This window comes from Meriones unguiculatus, chromosome 7 (genome assembly GCF_030254825.1).
Source record: "Meriones unguiculatus strain TT.TT164.6M chromosome 7, Bangor_MerUng_6.1, whole genome shotgun sequence".
In the NCBI taxonomy this organism is placed as follows: domain Eukaryota; kingdom Metazoa; phylum Chordata; class Mammalia; order Rodentia; family Muridae; genus Meriones; species Meriones unguiculatus.
In genome coordinates this window covers 1,618,618-1,638,774 of record NC_083355.1, presented here as the reverse complement: position 1 = coordinate 1,638,774, position 20,157 = coordinate 1,618,618, and the positions used below count along the sequence as shown (strand labels likewise).

At 54.8% G+C, this 20,157-nt stretch overlaps 2 protein-coding genes across 2 annotated transcripts; both read left to right on the top strand.

Annotated features, from left to right (window-relative positions):
- Positions 1-491: 491 nt before the first annotated feature.
- On the top strand, positions 492-1,604 carry LOC110548792 (testis-expressed protein 19.2-like). The gene has a single exon (XM_021637366.2). The coding sequence runs from the start codon at positions 492-494 to the stop codon at positions 1,563-1,565; it is 1,074 nt and encodes a 357-aa protein (XP_021493041.1). The 3' UTR covers positions 1,566-1,604.
- A 4,408-nt stretch (positions 1,605-6,012) lies between these two features.
- Uts2r (urotensin 2 receptor) lies at positions 6,013-10,625 on the top strand. Its single transcript, XM_021637485.2, has 2 exons — positions 6,013-6,205; positions 8,938-10,625. The coding sequence occupies exon 2, from the start codon at positions 8,991-8,993 to the stop codon at positions 10,149-10,151; it is 1,161 nt and encodes a 386-aa protein (XP_021493160.1). The 5' UTR covers positions 6,013-6,205; positions 8,938-8,990; the 3' UTR covers positions 10,152-10,625.
- Positions 10,626-20,157: the final 9,532 nt, after the last annotated feature.

Below are 20,157 nucleotides of genomic sequence, written 5' to 3'. Positions count from 1 at the left end.
GGGGTGGGGGTGGGAGCGCTGTGGGCAGAGAGGAGGTCCTGCCTTAGGCTTGCCGGCCTCCTTGCTGGGCCCAAGGGGGGGCTGAAGCTGTGAGCCCTGGCCTGCTCAAGGTGAGCAGTGAGCCCAGCACCCCTCTCCTCAGCGCTCCCAGCAGCTTGCCCAGCAGGGGGAGCCAAGCCCCATTTCCTTTGCCTTTCCAGCTCCCCAGACCTTGGAGCAAGTGTGAAGCTGAAGAAGTTTCCGGAAGCGCAAGTCTGCCTGCTTCTCCAGGGAGGTACCCATTGACTTGGCACCGGTTCTCGCACCGCTGCCCAGTGTCCTGGAACCCAGAACACCTCCTCCTGCACCCCATTGTCTCCTGTTTCTCCTGTTCCCGGCTTTCCCCGCCTGTTAACATCTCGAGGTCCCCAGACCTGCAGGCGGGACCTCCTGAGACCATCGGGCAAGCCTTCCTCTCTCTGTCCAGTTAGCTCTACACAGGCTTCTTGGTCATGTGTCCCCCGGTCAGTGTTAGCCAGGGAGCCAAGGGCATGCCCTGCCTCTATGCAGCCTGGCTGTACCAGCTTGTCCATGGAGACCAGAAGAAGATCTGCTTCTCCTGCTTCAAGGCAGCTGTCCTGAACGATAGAGGGCTGCTGTTGGAAGGGCAACCCTCAGAGTTAGTATCTGAGCCAGACTCTGAGTCAGGATCTGTGCTAGACTCTGTGTCAGGATCTGAGCCAGACTATGAGTCAGGCTGTGAGCCAGACTTTGAGTCAGGCTCTGAGCCAGACTCTGAGCTGGAGGCAGGGGCGGGGCCCATCCCCGAACAGTCGCCACCGAGTATGAGTATGCCTATCCAGGAAGAGCTTGGGGAACTTCTATTCATTCAGGCAATAACAATGCCCAAACCTGTGCCCACTGAGTTGGAGCCTAAGGAAGTCGTGCCCCTGGAGCTGGGGCCTCAGGAAGCCGAACCCTTGGATCAGGGTCCCGAGTTTACTGAGTGGGCCGAGGCCCTTCCCCGGAGATTTGATGACCTTTTTGATTGCTCGCACCAGCTCATGCCTCCTCTGTCCTGGTGGGATGTTTTCAATGGTGTAAACATGTCTCCTGGGCAGCCCGTGTTGTTGGAGCTGAGTGCCATGTGCCCCATGACCCACACTGGTGCAGAATTATATTTGACAAGCCTGCAGTTCTTCATCCTGTTGACTGTCTCCCAACATAAGAGCACCCTGCTGTCAATGTCTACCCGCTGGGTTGTGATGACTCAGGCCCATCGCTGGGAGTTGTTTCTTGACCCTGGTGAGGTGAGGACGGCTGACTTGGTACAGTCACTTGATGGGCAGGACCTGCAGTTCTGGAGGCTGATCATGCTGGAGTGCCCGAAATCCAACCAGGTGCTGGTGCCTGCTCTCTGCGGCCTGCGGAAGAGAGGCTTCAGGGTGCACTCCTACCTGCCCTGGCAGGATTACATCCCAGATGACTGGGGCCTCTGGCCGCCAAATCGGGAGAAGTTAGTCGAAGACCCCAGGCTTGGCCCAAGCTCTCCGACCCTGATCCTGCTTCCTGATGCACAGAACTGATGCTCAGGCAGCATCCAGGATTCTGGGGGCCGAGGACAGCTGGAGGGTGCTTGTTCTGAGCAGCAGGAGGACAGTTGGTCCAGGGCTTGGGGGGGGGGGGCATCTTTAACAGCCTAGGGGTTTAGGAAGTTCAGAGGGAGGCTGTCATGTTCATGTCGGAGTTCAGTTGTCCTCCGGTGTCTGCTCAGTGTTTGGAAGGTGAGGCCTGGCTGCATGTGTAGACAGAGCATTGCGTGTTGGGTGCCGTGGGGACAGGTCACAGACCTTGTGGCAGTGTGTGTGTGGACTCAGGCAGTGGAAGACCTGGAAGGTTCTGTACTTAGCTGCTGTCTTAGGGACCAAGGGACCTGATGCGGGTTAACTGCAGAGTGTTGGTGCTCGTCGTTTTTACTCAAGCCCCTCAATCGTTTTTGTTGAATAAAGTGGGATTTTAAATTTTGTTATTTTATGTGTGTGGGGTTGCCTCTACATAGTGTCTTCATACCTGGTACTTTCAGCAGCCAGCTCCCCTCCTGAAGCTGGAATTCCAGCTCTGAACAGCATGCAGGTGCTGGGAGTTGAACCTGAGTCCTCTGGAAGAGGAACCAGTGCTTTTACCACTGAGTGACCGTTGTAGCCCCAGCTGGCAGTGTGGAATGGCAGCAGTCTTCTAAGTGAGGATGGAGCAACCTCCCCCACGTCCAGCCTCGGCTTGCAGTCCCACAGAGCTGCCAACAGGGCACGGGGGCTTTTGTTCTGAGTCCTGTGCTGGTCTTCATAGCCATCACGTACACAGGGGTTTAAATAAAGCACCCTGTGTTGAGGAGTTGTGTGTCGTCTGACTCACACGCACACGGGCCACATCGTGGGAGAGAGTGGCCGGCTAGGGTGCCCCTGTGCCTTGTCACCACTGTCTTCTACAAGGGACCTGTCTAGAAACATCTGCGGTTCTCCAGTACTGCTGGCTGTCGTCGTCCTCTGGTGACTCGGTTGTGCAGCTGACAGAGGGTGGCAGTCCCGGGGTCACCTTGGACCCCCTATTATAACATCACATGATAAGTTTTCTATGTTTTTGTTTTTTTAACAGGGTCTTGCTATGCAGTCCAGACTAACCTCAAACTCACACTCCTCCTGACTGCAGGGATTATGTCATTTAATTGCCATACTCCACCCCCCACCTCAAGCATTGCTTTTTTTTTTTTAAGATTTATTTATTACGTAGACAGTGCTCTCTGCATGTACACCTGCACACCAGAAGAGGGCACCAGATCTCACTATAGATGGTTATAAGCCACCATGTGGGTGCTAGGAATTGAACTCAGGACCTCTGGAAGAGCAGCCAGTGCTCTTAATCTCTGAGCCATCTCTCCATCTCTCAAGCATTGCTTTTTTAATCTAACTTCTAGTGTCATTTTGCTTCACAAGTCTTCCAGAGTATCTTCATTCTTAAGTCACTTAGGGTTCTGATGCTCATTCCTGGAGAGATGGCTTCACACGGTTGTGTAAAACTACAGTAAAGAGCACAGTTGGTGCCTGTCTCTAGGCCTGGAGCCTGTGGCCCAGTGGAAAACTCACTCCCTGACAAAATGACATGGGCCAAAGCCTCCGTGTTCCCTCCTCTCTGCCACCTGGTTGAGCAGGCACTCCCGACACCTTCTGCTGCTCGTCTTTGCTTAGCTCTGCTCTCGGTGTGTCTGAGGGTGTAGGCGCACACATGGCGTTGTGCGCATGTGGGGAGGTTAGAGGAGAGCATTGAGGGGTCCTCGCTCTCCTCCCAGGAATGAGCACTCCGTCATCAGCTGTCCTGGGACTCACGGCAATCCACCTGCCTCTGCCTCCTGAGTGCTGAGATTACAGGCGTGTGCCATTGCTGCCCGGCTTGTGCAGGCTTCTTTTTAAATAAAAAAATGAATTTGTTGATTGATTTGTGTCTGTGATGATGTGTGTACACAAAGCCCTGTGTTTCAGCCTTCACTAGCGTGGCCGTTTGCAGTCGGGAGCAGTGTCTGCATCGGGCCCACCTGCCAGCTTCAGAGCATGCATCGCTTGTGGTTCCCGAGAGGTCCAGGCTGCCCACACTGACAGTGGCCCGCAGCCCCAGCTGCAGAGCCGTCCAGGTTCTAATTGATTTCATTGTGGTCATCGTCTCTCCAGCTGTGTCTCAGATGGGGATGGGCGCATTAGGCCCCGGAAGCAGGAAACCACTGCTGAGATTGGAAGTGGGGAAGCCTGTCTGTACCAAAAAATAACAAAAAAGAAAAGTGCCTCCTAGAGCCATGGAGAGGTTGTAGGCTGTAGGCTGTGCATGCGTGCCATAGAGACGGCGTAGAGTCGGTCCCAGCTGCAGGCCTTAGGTACACCCGCAGCTCCGGAGGAAAAGCGGCAGCCCTGATGCTGGCGGGCTTCAAGAGCCATCTCCGCACTGACCAGTTTTGGTTCCCGGGGGCCTGCCTTGGTGTTAGAGTGTCAAGGCCTGGACTGCGCCACTCAGCCCTCTGACCACCTTTCCCAACGTCTTCCGTAACAGATCACAGCTCCTGTGGACCGGAGTGGTGAAGAGAGGGACCCACGGTCCATAAGCATCTGTGGTCTTCACTAAGTCAGAGAGTGCCTGCGTGTTGCCTGTATGTACCCCTGAGAGGAGCTTTTCCCCAAACGGGCTTCTACCCACTGAGCCTCATTCTTTGAAGAGCATGGCAGTGTAATTGGAAATGAGTCCTTTGAGAGAAATTACCATTCTTCTCAAACATAATGGAGCCATTACGTGCAGAACAAAGCTTTAAGTGACACTGCGTGGCAGTGCAGGCTGTGTGACCAGAGCATATGATTTAATGGTCTGTGAGGTCACGCACAGGTAGAGCACACCGGTGTGGGGGCACTTGCCTTTGGACAGCCCAGTTCTGTGTGATCATTTGGACCTCGTGGACGCTCAAGTTCCCCGTTAGCAAGCCGAGGCTGAGGCTACCTGTGGGCTAAGAGAAGGGTTCTCAGATGACCCCCTCCTGCTCTGCATTCTCTTTGTCCCCCTTCCCTGCTAACCACCCTTGCGGGGACCCAGCAGCTCTGCTGTCCACAGAGTCTGTCCAGCACCCACATTAGGCAGGCGCCTGTCCTTTGGCTGCAGGGCGGAGGGAGGAGGGGCGGCTGGGGCTGAGCGTGGCAGTGTAGCGCTTCCCTTGCTGCCCTGGAAGGAGACGGCAGCAGAGGAGAACAGAGAACTGAGGAGCGACCAGCCAACTGGGTCCTCCACTTGTGTGACCCGTGGCCCTGGGCTTGGTGATGTGGATAGCTTCCTCTAGGTTGGCCCTCGGCTTCTGGTGGCCTTTCTATGGAGTCTGGGCTCTTGGGAGGCCAGAGCGTTGGCTGGACAGAATGAAGCTCTGGGTCTGCCGCAAGGAGAGTGCAGATGTGACTGCCCTCCAGCTGCTGGGGCCCCTCTCTGCCTATGACGCAGACATGGTTGAAAGGGGGGCCCTTTCAACCAGAAAGGTGCCCAGAAAGATGCCCACCAGAAGGTCTTCTACCTCCCCTGGCTGAAAGTACTAGCCTGGGGTGGGAATCAGACTGCTTTGTATACAGGGTGAGGCAGAGGACTCCAAGGGATTCAGCTGGGGTCCACTCCAGGCTTCTAAGCCCCATGCCCGAGCTCTGCATAGGAAGTGGAACCCACGGAATAACCTCTTCAGATTTATCTCTGCATTGTTTTCTGCGATGGTCTGGTTCCCCAGTTCAGAGACGGGAGATTTCTTTTTCTTCAGCGTATGACCGACATGGACCTGTCCTTCTGAGCACTACCCACTATCAGGTGGGGTAGCCACCTCCCAGTGTGCCTTTACCAGAGTCTCTGCCACAGAGAGGGGCAGAGTGGAGAGCCGTTCCCTGTATCCCAGGTTTGCCTGTGTGGTCTCCCCTGGAGGGCTGAGGCGCCGGAGGATGTGCAGGGAGCCAATCAATGATGTCAGCAAACAGTAAGACCCCAGCGCTGCTACCCGAACCCGAGCTCCTGTTACTTAGTAATGGATCGTGGTCCTGAGGGCCTTACCCTGTTCACAGACCCTGTGCCGTCGGCACGGGCCTCTTGCTCACCTCTACAGCAAGTCATAACTCTTTGGGCCTCGAGCTGACACTCGTGGTTACATGAGGTGGGGAGGGGATGAACCCCCCCCCAGAGGTCCTTCCCTCCCAAGCCGGGCCAGCACCTCTGCGGAGGAGCCCTCACCGGCCGCGGCCGTTATTGATACCCAGCCCGGCGCATTCCCAGCTGGCAGCGGGACAGGTGGCGGCGGCGGCCGGGCGCGGGCGTGGCGGGGACCCCGGGGAGGCCGGCCCGCGCCCCGCTCAGGGGCTCAGAGCCTGGGGAGCTGTCCGCGCCCTGCGCGCGGCGACGCCACTGAGCAACTGAGCGGCAGCCCGGGCTGGGAGGCAGCCGAGGGCTCGGCGACAGAGGTGGGCGCGCAGAGGCGGGCGCACGGGCACCTCTCCGTGGCGGAGGGCGCGGCCCGCAGGGAGTGGGGCGTGCCCGAGAGTGCGCGGGGCTTTGGCCGGCTTCACGCGGCGGCTGGCACTGGAAACTTTCACCCTCCCTGAACTGGTGACTGGAGGGCAGTTCGCCTTCCTGGAGGGGCAGGAGGAACCCGGTGTGTCTGGAGCTGAGCTGCGAGGTGAGACAGCGGGGCGAGGGCTGATGAAGCTAGGGCACGCAGGTGGGGTGCTTCAGCTTTGGGTGAGGGGAGAGATTCCTAGGCCCCGGTGTCGGAGAGGCCTGTTCAAATCCGGGTCTTCTTGACTTCCTCTCAGAGCCTTTCTCTGATCCAGTCAGCAAATAAGCATAGGAAGCTTAGAGATTTTTCGTTTGGTTTTGAGACAGGGTTTCTCTGTGTTTCTCTGGCTGTTCTAACTCGTGATGTAGACCAGGCTGGCCTCGAACTCAGAGATCCGCCTGCCACCACCTCCTGTTCACCGGCTTTAAAGATGTGCACCACCACTGCCTGGCCCAAGCTTAGAGGTGTAATTTCTTTTTCTGTTTTTTGTTTTTAACATGTTTACCTGTGTGAGCCCCACCGAGGGCAGGGAATGTGCATAACCAGCTCTGAGGGCTTTCCAGTAAGAGAAAACACACACACACACACACACACACACACACACACACACGCCCCACAGCTTTAGCTTCCCGTGACAATGACCTTGTCCGTTCAAGAACTCATCTCAGAGGGAGCCACATTTAACCTCCTGCTTCTGTCCTTCAAAACCCTGTCTCCCCCAGCCTGCAGGGGTAGGTCTCTTTGCTGCTGAGGGTCATTGCTATGGCACTTTTGCTTTTCCACACTACTGCTGCTGCTATTTATGGTCACGTGGGTTGTTCCAAGCTCCTTAAACACAAGGTGCTGTTCTTCGGGGTGTGAGGGGATCCCTGCTGGCCTGGTACAACTGCTGGCCTGGTGCGGGGGCTGCTGGCCTGGTACAGCTGTTTGGCTCCCCTGCAGTGCCAGGCTCTCCCGAAGCTGCTGTGGCAGTTCGCATCCTCAGCTAGTTCTTTCCGACCTTGCTGCACTCCACAGTCAGGGCACTGAGCTTTGTGGCTTGATCTCCGTTTCCCTGATGGCAACAGCGGTGTAGCATCTTTTCCTTAGTGTGTGGCCTTCCGGGTATTTTCTTTCACACATTCCTGCTCAGTTTGCCTTTTCCTCCTGCAAATAGCGAATTACTCTTCTCTTCATTGATTTGCAGTTCTTGCATGTATATTGTTCACTAGTCCATTTATCTGATATATATTTTCTCAGCTCTTTTACTTGTTTAGTGAAGGTCTTAATATTGTTTGCTTTTTGTTTAAACTTGGTGGCCCATGCCTTTAATCCCAGCACTTGGGAGGCAGAGGCAGATGTACCTACCTCTGTGAGTTCAAGACTAGCCTGGTCTACAAAGTGAGTCTAGGACAGCTAAGGCTACACAGGGAAACCCTGTCAAGAAAAACCAACCAAACAAACAAACAAAACAAAACCAGAACAAAAACCAAAACACCTTATTTTTGTTTATGTGTATGAGTTTTTATTTGAATATATGAATGTATTCCATGTGTGCCTGGTGCCTGAGGCATTCAGAAGAGAGTGTTGTTCCCTGGAGCTGGAATTACAGGTGGTTGTGAGCTGCCATGTGGGCTCTGGGAATCAAACCCAGGTTTGCAGAGCAGTCAGTGATCTCTCCAGCTCTAATGAAGTTTGTTTTTAAGAAATCTTTTCCTGGGCTAGGGGGATGGCTCAGTGGTTAAGAGCACTTGCTGCTCTTGCAGAGGACCTGGGTTCGGCTTGCAGCAGCCACAACAGCTTACAGCCATCTGTAACTCCAGTTACAAGGTATCTGCTATTCTTCCAGGCATGTGCACGCTGCACATGCACTTGTGAAGTCAGAACACTCAGACACATAAACGAAATAAATCCGAGAGAGGGGGGACACCTGTACTCTCTTTAAAGAGGAAAACAAAAAGCCAGCCTGAGGGCACACTGAAGAAGCAGAGGAAGGCAGATATCCGTGCGTGTAAGCCCATTCTGGCCTCCACAGGGAGCTCCAGGACGGCTTAGGCCACGTAGCGAGCCTTCATTGTAGTTTTTTAGATAACTTTCGAAGGGGGGCATGCTGGTAAAATGCTCAGCGGGTAAGACTGCTTGCCTCCAAGACTGATGACCTGCCTTTAGAGCCTTAGACCTGTATGAAAGGAAAGTCTCAATTTCCAAAGGCTGACCTCTAACCTCCACATGAACACTGTGGCAAACACGTGTGCACACGCGCTCACACGTGCACACTAAGTGAAAGTGTCATTTAAACAGTGTTTCAGAATAAAGAAATATTTTCCTGCCATGGATCACGTTTTCTTCCAACAGCTTTTTCACTGACTGGCCTCCATCACTATGGATGTGGGGCGGGGCCCAGGCTCATTTTCTTCACATGATAAATGAAAATCCAAAGGCTCTACCTATTTTTCTATTTGAACTTTAAAGCTCAGTGGCCGTTACTTCCGTGATAGGAAAAAAGCAGTTTTTAAAAGCATACCAGTAACATGAAACGGGGAACCGGATACAATGAGGTTGCAGAGCTACAACTTAGGACTCTCGTGTCTGCCCACGGCTGACCTCTCTGCCTTGCTGTGGCCAGTTTTTCAGAAAAGCAAAGGCCTTACACTGTCATGGGGGAGGGACCTGCTGCTTAGTGGTGTCCTGGAGGAGGTGGGTCCTCCTGGGTAGCTGGGGAGGCCACATGAAAGCGGTTCCTTTGAGGGTACTGACGGGACGGGACAGCCCTGGCCCCTCTGCAGAGGAGCAGTGACGGTATCCGTGGCAGAGGCTGCAAGGGCATAGAGGTAGGCTGCTGCCTTGAACCTTGGACACTAATCTTTTCCCAGGTCCCCCTCACTGAGCAGGGAACTCCCACCAGAAGCCCAGGGTGAGGACAGAGATGGCGCTGAGCCTGGAGTCTACAACCAGCTTTTCCCTGCTGGCTGTGTCGGGAAGCACTGTGTCTGAGCTGCCTGGCGGACCCAGTGTGTCCCTCAACGGATCCTGGCCTGGCCCGACAGATCCCAGCTCCCTGCAAGACCTTGTGGCCAGCGGTGTCCTCGGGGCAGTGCTGTCAGCCATGGGCGTGGCGGGCATGGTGGGGAATGTGTACACTCTGGTGGTGATGTGCCGATTCCTGCGCGCCTCGGCCTCCATGTATGTCTACGTGGTCAACCTGGCACTGGCTGACCTGCTCTACCTGCTGAGCATCCCCTTCATCGTGGCCACCTACGTCACTAAGGACTGGCACTTTGGGGATGTGGGCTGCCGTGTTCTCTTCAGCCTGGACTTCCTGACCATGCACGCGAGCATCTTCACCCTGACTGTGATGAGCAGTGAGCGCTACGTAGCGGTCCTGAGGCCCCTGCACACGGTACAGCGCTCCACGGCTTACCGAAAGCTGCTGGTCCTGGGCACCTGGCTGCTGGCGCTGCTGCTGACCCTGCCCATGGTGCTTGCCATCCGGCTGGTCCGTAGGGGCTCTAAGAGCCTCTGCCTGCCGGCCTGGGGCCCTCATGCCCACCGTGCTTACCTGACCCTGCTCTTTGGGACCAGCATTGTGGGGCCTGGCCTGGTCATTGGGCTGCTCTATGTCCGCCTGGCCAGGGCCTACTGGCTATCTCAGCAAGCTTCTTTCAAGCAGACACGGCGGCTGCCCAACCCCAGAGTGCTCTACCTCATCCTTGGCATCGTCCTTCTCTTCTGGGCCTGCTTCTTACCCTTTTGGCTGTGGCAGCTGCTGGCCCAGTACCATGAGGCCATGCCACTGGCGCCCCAGACCGCACGCATTGTCAACTACCTGACCACGTGCCTCACGTACGGCAACAGCTGCATCAACCCCTTCCTTTATACGCTCCTCACCAAGAACTACCGCGAGTACCTTCACGGCCGCCATCGCTCGCTGCGCAGTAGCTGCCATGGCCCAGGGCGTGCTGGCAGCTTCCCGCCCAGCCGAGTCCACCTCCAGCAGCACTCGGGCCGCTCGCCGTCCGCTAGCAGCCGACAGGCCACAGAGACCCTCATGCTGTCCCCAGTGGCCCCTAGCGGGGCCTTCGTCTGAGAGTGCCCTGTGTGATCCTGGCGGTAGAAAAGGACCTAAAGCCAGGCCACTCGGGAGCCCATTCCCAGAATCCCGCACACAAACCCAACCAGCTTGTCTGTCCTCTTCAGTTCTCTTCTGGAAAGTTCCTTGATCTTTCTCCTTTGCTGTCCACTTCAACCCTGTCAGCACCTCTCCTCCATGCCAGCACACTCCTCCTTCAAGCCTATCGCTGACGGACTCCAGAAGCTGCGCCCCAGACCCTCTTCTGAAGACCCTGGTGGGCTGAATCCTACAACGCCTACTCACCCAGAGCAGCTGTAAGCCCCACCCTTAGCTGTAGGCGAGAGCCCTCTCCCATTGGCTGATCTGTAGAAGTAGGCCCGCCCATCCCCGAGGACCCTCTGGTTGGTAGGAGGCCTGCAGCCCTCTCTGCCCTTTCCCTCCACATCCCCACCCCGTGGCAGTTCCTTGCTTCCACGTGCACATGCAACAATAAACCCTCTGCTCTGCAGTCTGCCCTGCCTCAGTGCCGGGGATAGAGGTTGGGGTGGGGCGGCAGTCCTGGACTCAGGGGTCCCTGTTTCCCGGCCTTTACCTGCGGGTGTCTCACTTAGGGCAGGAAAGGGGCAGGCAGCGGAGAGGCGTGAGAGGCCGCGCAGGCCGGGCGAGCTCAAGCACAGAAAGGAGGCCGCAGGCCTGAGACCGGGCAGCACGACCCACAGTGGCTCATGTTGACAGCGATGAGGCCTGGCCTCACTGTTCCTGACGGACTGCTTTCCTGTCCAAGGTACCGTCCTCGGGACAGCCTTTCCCAGGCTGGCCATTTCTCCTGCGTGGCCACCCCTTTTAGGGTGACCGCCCGAGGCCGGGGTGCACCTTGTCTGGTAGCACTCACTGAATGTCAGGTGCGCTCCGGTGGCAGGACGTGGTGGTCTCTGGAGCGATGGAATGTCCCAGAAATAGATTCTGGTGTCTGGCCACAGAACTTTGTGCTTCACGGTGGTTAAGATAGTAGAGCATGAGGGCTAAATACGGGTACACACACACACACGCACACATGAAAGGGTTGGGCCTGTAATCTCAGGAGTTGGACTTGAGGTCAGCTTGTGCTCTAAATTAAAAAAAAAAAAAAGAGAGAGAGACATGGTCTCACTATGCAGCCTTCCTTGGCTGGCCTCAAACTAACTGAGACAGGGCTGGCCTTGAACTCACAGAGATCAACCTGCTTCTATGTCCAGAGCGCTGGGATTAAAGGCGTGTACCACAACGCCCAGCTCTGCAGAACAAAACAGCCACCGGCTGGTGAGTCCACCTGAGGAGGGTGTGGGTGGTGGCAGAGCGCCCCGAGCCAGCGGCCCTGTAGCTGCTGCCCTCCTTAGCCCAAGCCCTACTGTCTCTCTGATGCTGGCCTTCAGCCTCACCAAGCTCCTTCCTTCTTGACAAAAACCAATTCCTGGTCTTGATTCTGAGGACTCGGCGCTGGGCCTCTCACTGGGGGTCCAAGTTGGGACCACCTTTACTTGACACTCAGCTGTGTTGTGGCCTCAGCCCTGGCAGGGTGGCCCTCAGTCCAGGCCCACGTCTCTAGGAGGCGTCTGTATCCTGCAGTGCTCAGAAGGCCCAGAGAAAAGTGCAGCATTACATGCCCACAAGGGCGCTGTGACTCAGTCAGCACACAACTGAAGGGTACCATCCCCAGAGAGGACCAGAGAGACTATCGTAGAGTACAGGACGGGGTGGCCATGAGCTGGAAGAGCCTGGCCCTTAGGTGGAGTGCAGCTTCATCCCCAGGCCAGCATCAGGGAGGTAACACAACCCAGAGAGACCTGACACATCCCAAGTGTCCCTACCAGCCCGACATTGACAAGGTCCTAATGCCGAGCCTCCAAAGGCCACCTCTAATTCTAGGGGTGCGTGGTTTTTCCTGAAGGACCATTGTCCTGGAAGACTTCAGGTCAACAGCCAGACCTCTGGGACAGCGGCTGTTCCTCTGGCCTCAGGGCCTCTTTGGTCCAGCACTGACAGAGGTTGGTGCCAGAACATGATACGCATGTGCACACACGCACACACACACACACACACACACCACATAAAACAAGTGCAACGAGCACATACCATACACTGTGTCCCACCACACACCCCACATCACACACACAGCAAGTGCATGTGATATTTACCTCACACACTGTCGGGGTGACATTCTTGTACATGGTGTGAAGGTCGCCTCTATTTAAGCGCTGATTGCTGTACTGACGGAGTGGAGTACTGGCTGGACTTTGGACTGGTTATTCTTATGGGTCAGCACTTGCATCATATTTGTAAACACTCTTCCTTCCTCACTGCTGACCGGCTTAATAAAGAGCTGCTGGCCAGTAGCTGGGCAGAAAGGGGTTGGACTTCCCGGCTGAGGGAGGGTCTCTGTGAGAAGAATGGGATGAGGGATTTGCCAGCACTTCACAGAAGGACAGGCACTGGGACCGAGTGAGAGAAAAGCAATGGGGCACACGATGGAACACGGGTCAGGAGCAGGCGGGGTTGAGTGTAGGAGCTGAGCGTCTGCCCGCTATTGTGCCTATGCTTTGTGAGCAATAGTAAGTCTTCATGTCTTCATTCATCTGCTGGCGGGACCATGGATATCCCGAAATACACATAACACCCACGATAAACGGTTCATGCCACACACAACATACATCAAATGCAACATATGCACATACCACAGACACAATATGGCATGTACATAAAACACACACCAGACACACACAGCATGCCGCCATCTTCCAGAAATGCTGCCTATGACAAGCCAACGGTGGAGGAGGTAAGGTGTCAGCTTCCAAGTCTCTGTTTTTCTTTGGGAATCAAGAGAGGTGAGGTTACTGGGGTGGGCATGGCCCAAGAGAGGTGAGGCTGGTGAGGGTGGGCGTGGCCACCATCACAGTCATCTTGGCTCTGTCCTCCATGGCTTGGCTGGCCTCAAGTCTCACTGTGAGCTGGAGCTGCCCTCCCCTGAGACCTTCCTGTGGTCCCCAGCACACAGGGAAAGCTCTGCTGGAGACCTCGTATCAAGGTGTGGGGATTTACTGCCCTGTCGGCTTCTCTGTCACTGATCTGGGCTCTGCTCAGCCACCAGGCTTGGGGGCCACTGCTCTCCTGGACCTGTGATTGTCAGCTAACATCTTAATGTGCCCTCTTCAGGTCTCAGGTCCTCAGGGAACTTTTAGCGACCTGTCCTGTTTTAAACAAGGAAAGGGCATGCATTCAGAGAAAAAGTGCAGGACTGTAGGCCTGGGGTGATCAGTGGGCCTGCTGATTGGTACCCCGGGGCTCTCTAGGACAGGGGTCTTTCCAGATAGCCTCCAAGCTGTCGTAACAGAAAAGACAGGAAACTTGGTCAGCTGAAGGTCCAAGCCCAGGCAAAGGTGAGACCACCAGGTCCGGAACATGGAATAAATGCAGAGAAAGTTATGATGGAGAGAGCCCCGTGCTGCTCTGCCCAGGTGGGAGAGAAGGGGCAGAACCAGTGACAGAGGGAAGAGAAGGGAGCAGGGGAGATGGGAGGGAAACAGATGGGTAGAGGGGCCATGCTCCTAGGCCTGAACCTGGATGTTAATGAGATGGTGGAATCTCTGTGGGAGCCCAAGAGCAGCCTCCCAGGCAGGGGTAGCCAGTGGCTAGGGAGGATAACTGCCCCGTGTGATTGATTAGCCTACAGAGGCTGAGGGACACAGGGTGATAGAGCAAGTTCTTCAGCTTTTAAATGTCATCCACCTGACACTCAAAGTCTAGCAAAGAAGAAAACAAGCTGAACCTTCCCTGTGGTGCAGCCACCCTTGTGGCAAGACAGGAGGAGGCGGGGCTGACCTTTGAGTGCCGCTGGGGCCTCTGAGCCTTTGGGCCTCTGAGCTGTCCCAGGTTGAGCCAGCTTCTTGGGACACCTACGTTCCAGGACAGTGTTCCAGGCTCACGTGCCTGGGGCTGTCAGGCCCTGTCACCCAGGCTCCACCTGGAGGGAAAGCTCCCCTGCCCTGAAGGGGGGCTCTACCACCCTCCTCCTGGACGCTGGCTTCTTCATGCCTCAGCCACTGGACATCAGCCTGGCTGTGGACCAGAACCAGACACAGCGTGGTCACACGGTGGTCAGGGGAGCAGAGGCAGCAAGGCACTGGTGCCACTTTCCTCCAAGGTAGCAAATGTCCGAACACAGTGGCCCTCCAGAGGGCAGCCTGGCTCTGAAGACTCTGGAGACAGATCTGCTTTAGGTAGATGGGACACTCCACCAGCAGGTGACCGTGTCCCTCAGGCAGAACGAAACTCAGGTGGCACTTTTCATACTCATGTGAAATACAAAATCATAAGGGAATGAAGGAGGGAAATGAGTCCTCGTATTTCTAAAGTGAGGAAAAACAGATGGGTGGAGGGGCCATGGGTGGAGGGGTCATGGAAATCTGACCCAGTGGCTGGTGGTGGCATACCTTTAAACCTGGCCCTCGGGAGGCACTCTGGGAGTTCAAGGCCAGCCTGGTCTACATAAGTTCCAGGCTGCCAGGACTACATAGTGAGATTTTGTCAAGAAAAAAAAAAAAAAAAGTCTGGCCCAGAACCCATGAACCTTCAGGAAGAGGGAAAGATATGCCATTTAGAAAAAAATATATACTGTAAGCCAAAATAGAGATTCTGTGGTAACAAAACAACGACAAACTTGGCTTTTCCCATCAAGAGCCCTGTGGAGCTAGTTGCCAATGTTTGCCTAAGGGGCATGAGAAACTGGATTCTATGCCCAGTACCTCAAAGCAAATAGGTAGGTAAGTAGGTAGATAGGTAGATAATGGATATGATCAAGATACACTGTTTACATGTATGAAGCTGTCAAAGAATAAATAATCTTTTAAAATTCAAATAAATAAATGGAGCTACACAAATACTTATGACTCTTACCTTAGCAATTAGGATTTTATCTTGAAATGCAAATCTCAGCTGTTTTGATAAGGATTCGTGTAGTGTAACCAGGAGCTAATGTCAGCATTGTCTCAGAACACCCTCCATGTTAACTAGGTCATGGCATAGCATCTTCAGAAAAGAGTGACCTTCAGTGGGGTCAGAAGGGCTGAACCCGAGGCACTGCGATCATGGAGAGAGACCAGAATAGAAAGCTGTAGAGCACAGTCTCATCTCGTTTAAAACAAACAAGAAATACATTTGTGTGCAGTGAGTCTGATGTGTGCCTGTATTAGACATGCCTGTGTCTGTGTACGGCATGCCTGTGAGCATGACTCTGTGGTGTGTAAACACACATATGCAAAAGAAAAAGAAAAAAGAAAAAAATAACTCCGCAGAAACACCTTAAGTATCAACAGTTAGTTCATGGTGGGAAAACTTTAGGGTTTTGTTGTTGTTGTTGTTTTGGGGTTGTTTTTTTTGTGTGTGTTTATTTTGGGGTTTTGGTTTTTGGACTTTTCGAGACAGGCTTTCTCTGTGTAGCCCTGGGTGTCCTGGAACCAGCTCTGTAGAGCGGGCTGGTGAACGCACAGAGATCACAGGCTGCCTCGGCCTCTGGAGCTGGGGGATTAAAGGCGCGCAGCACCACTGCTCAGCTAGTGGTCATTGTTTTTAATTTTATACTTTTCAAATATTCTCCCAGAGAATGCTTGCAGCTTTAAACATGGACATGTTATATAAGCATTCCAGAGTGGGAGACCTGCACTAGCACCCCAAACTTAGGTGGATCAGAGAACTCCCAGAACAAGGCTTCTGTGCCTGCCCAGGTCCCCTAGGCTCATAGCCCTCTACCCTGGGCCGTTGTCAGCTTTGCCACAGGGAAAAGGAAATGGACTAAGTGCAAGAGCCTGGGAACTGGCGGTCAGAACGAGGGTGCAGGCCCATGCTGCCAGCCCCTGGGTGTGCCCTGCTTTGCAGGCCCCACTTTGCCTAAGCTTTTCCTTTCCCCAGTGTCCACCTGTCCGCTCCAGCCCCACTGCAGCCCCATGCCCTGGGCCCTGGGCTCCTTTGTTTCACGAATCTCCGTGGTCACTGGCTCCGCTCTCTGAAGCGTACACAGGGAGGGGTGTGGGTAAGGAAAACAGTGGTCCCTACACACCAGGCAGCTACTAAAACCTGTCTAGCCCAACCAGAGGATGAACCACCACCTAGGGGTGGACACGTGGATTTACACAGTGCAGGTAATCAGCAAGATTGCCAGAACCACAGTGGGGCTGCCACAGGGCCAGTGCTTGTCTAGAGATTGCCAGAACCACAGTGGGGCTGCCACAGGGCCAGTGCTTGTCTAGAGTAACAGCCAAGCCCCTGTTCTAGCGGTTGGACCATGAACGCTCACAGAGCCTTCCTGTTCTCAGTGAGAGGGTTGCAGGGGTAAGACATGGCTGAACCCTTACTCAGCTTTCTCGATCCAGAGCGAAACCAATGACAAGTTGTGAGACCCACAAACAGGGAGAAGAGGCCTGGCATCTAGTAGACAGATGGACGAGTGAAGAGCGTTCCTTAGCTAGCAAACTCGGTAGATGAACAGTTACCAGGCGTGATCCCATTCTTCAGCCAGAAGACTGACCTGTCTTCAAGCAGCTGTATTATGCTTTGAATTTGGCTTCAAACCATCTTATCTCACTCAGGGTTAATGCCACGTCTCCCAGGCTAGATGTTTTTCCAGACTGGAGAAGGTAGGAGGTGCCCAGCTGACTGCATGGGTACATCAGTGAAGGTGGACATGACGAGATTGTGGCTCAGAGCTCTCTGACACCTGTGCAAGTCATTCATCAGTGGAAAATCACTCGCACTGAGCTTCCCTGCACTCATAATCTTTCCAGGAATGAAGTTCTTTGCTAAGTGTCACCTATAAGCAGGAGCCTCTGCTTCCTGCTGTGGGTATTAGCCAACTCCAGGGAACCCCAGAAGGCCCACCTGGGCTATGGGGGTGACACTGACAGTGCTGCAACATGAGACAGGCCTGACCTGCAAGGACAGCAGGAGCAATGGCTGTCACTGGTCTGTGAAGGCTTGCACTTACAAGTTCCTGCCCAGACCCTGCGCCCAGCGGGGGTGGCAGGGGCCACTGAAGGGCCAGTGAGGGAGGGGTGGCTAGGTTCTCAAACACCTCTGGGAAGGTCCTCGGAACTGGACCCAGCCTGTCCTGGCACTTCCTTCACCACATGCATGTTTTTCCATTCGAATTCCAGACAGATGACGGAGGAATGGGAGCCAGGCCGCTGGAGCCAATGGCAAGCTCCTCCAGACTCGGGCCATCTCTCGGCCACTGAGAATGCTTTCCCATGTGTCAGGAAGGCCAAGTCCCTCAGGACTGATCTGGCTCCACAGCATCCCTGTCCCCATCCCCTCAGCTGCCAGGCGCAGGTGTGCAGGTTGGCAGTGGCAGAAGGCTGAACGGAGGTATACCGCAGCTTTGTCCTGAGCCACATATGAGAGGCCGGGTGAGGCCAATGCTAAAGGCAGGAAGGCAGCCCTGGGCGCGCCGCAGCCAGGGGGCTCTCGCACACAGTACCTTTCTGCCTGCTCTCTCCTACTAACCCTGCTGGAGACGCCTCATGCCCTCTGTCTAGCCCAGGAGTCGCCTTCCAGGTGCCCTTCCTCCCCTCACCAGCTTTTTCACCCGTTCTCTCAGACTACACAGATAGGCTGGCCAGCTGTGTCTCAGGTATTTGACCTTGTCAGCTGTCCTGGTGCAAGGCCTCTTTTCTAACAAGTCCTCTAGGGGTTTGGAGGGCACCCCAGCTCTGCAGGCAGGGGACACGAGAGAAGACAGACGGTCAGATGCTAAGTACCAATGGTCTCCTGCAGGGCTCTAGCGAAGACACTGCCCAGACTGCTAGTGGGGCTTGCATCTGCCCAGGTGGCCAGGAGCCGGGAACATAGCTACTTTGGCTGGCCAGCAGGGACACAGTGGGCCTTTCACAGCTTCTGGCAACTCACAGCATAATTGAAAGTCCAGATCCTGTGTCTCACTCCATAAATATGCATCAGTGTGAAATTCAAAAGCACCACAGGTGTCCAGGGTGGTACCCTGTGTATTAGTGTTCAGTGAGCTAGTCTGTGCCAAGAACTTATAGGGCTGGGACCCAACAGGGCTGGGCCTGGAGCCTGATGGATGAGCCAACACCCACCTACAGCCTGAAATACAGACTTAGATCAGGTCTGTCTGGGCTTCTGAGAGGGGCCTAGAAGCACTGACAAAAGAGACACTGGCGGCTATCCTTCCCAAGTCCACCCTCTGATTGGCCTCACTGAGAGACAGAGATGGGCAGGGCTCGTTGGTCTGGACTATGCATTGCCAAGACCCCCACTTTGAGTCCTCCTGGTCTCCCTTCCCTGTAGCTAAGAGGGGTTGAAAGGCAAGAGCAGGTCTGCGCTGAGGGACTGGGCACATTAAGCAAAGACAGGAGATTGGGGCAAGACGCATGAGGTTCAAGAAGCGATGTGGGGCGTGGAGACCTGAGGGTACCCATCCCCTTACACCTCTCAGGCCATCACTCTCTGTTCTTATCAAAGGTCATAGGAGGGGACACTGGAGTGCCGTGATCTCCCAACATGGCACAGCTAGAGAGAATTGTGAGCCCCTGCCGGCCCTGCCTTCTCAAGAATAGCTTCATCCCTGAGGACCCCTTGTTCTGCTTACTCTAGACCCAGCACACCGAGAGCCACATGGGGCTGAGTTGGAGCTGATGTCCTCTGTGGGGTGGTGCACAGGCCACAGACTCTTCCTTGAATGCCAGGGCCATGATGAGCTGACTGACACACAGGCACCAACAGTGAGCATAGGACAGAGGGCGGCTGAGAGTTCCAGACGGGGCCAAGCATATCCCTAAACTAATGGCCCAGACCTGCACCCAACACCAACAGGAAGGCCATGAAAGCACAGAAATGATGCTCAGATCAAGACCCATAGAAAGGCAGGCATGGTGGCACATGCCTTTATTTCCAGCACTTGGGAGGCAGAGACAGGCAGACTTCTGCAAGTTGGAGGTCAGTCTAACCTACCAAGCTCCACACCAGTCAGAGCTACACAGTGAGACCCTATCCGGTGTGTGGGGGGAGAGACAGATAGAAAGACAGAGACAGAGAGATCCAAGGAGAGGGCTGAAAAAAGCCTAGCACAAAGCAGCTCACGGGGTAAAACAAACACCTAGGAAACGGATGAAACCCTGATATTTACAGTGTTGGGTGTCCCAGGAGAGACTGCGGAGAGAGTCTAGACGGCAGTTTATCAGAGTGCCTCAGGGGAAGCACGCCCAGGCCCTTCTAATGCTTGACTCCAATCCGCTGTCTCCTGTGTTTGTCTTGCTTCTTTGAACTTAGGGTGACGTCCCCCAGGTTACCTTGGAAGTGATGTGTCCGCTGAGCAATGAAGCAGAGGGAAACCGGTCGCTGCCTTGCTTACCTCCTGCCTCGGAGTCAAGAGGGTCTAAGAGGTAGACTACACGCAACTCCAGAGAGGTTCCTTAGAGGTTGACGGCACCTAAAGCTGTTCGGGTCAGCATGGAGGCGTGTGCGTGGGTGAGGGATTTCTCAGGCGTCTCCGGTCTCCCTGCAAGCCCTGGGTGGACAATCATGGATGGGGCTCACAGAGCATGTGTGAGGGTCTGGAACTGGGTCAGTGCAGCCAGAGCTTTCCTGGGTAACCTGCCCATACCTGAGCCTGCGGGGTAGCCGTCAGCCCAGAGTCCCTCCCAGACCCGGCTCCCGCGCCAGAAGCCTCTCCTTTTTTGCCGGGTGGGACACAGGCAACTGCTGTTTCAGGTCTCTGATCTCCATTTCTGTAACAAGCAAAAGTGTCATTTCTGACCACATGACCCCCATCCCGGCTCCACTCCCTAGCTCCCATGTGACATGACGTTTCAATGACAACCACAGAGCTAAAAGAAAAGGGTTATGAAGCCTCCCTTGGCATTGTCTAGAAGGGGCTCACACAGATGTGGCTGTGGAATCGAGGGAAGAAGCTGCGAACAGTTTACGTATCCTGTGAGGAAACCTGTCAGGTAGTATAACACAGGCTGGGTCCAGA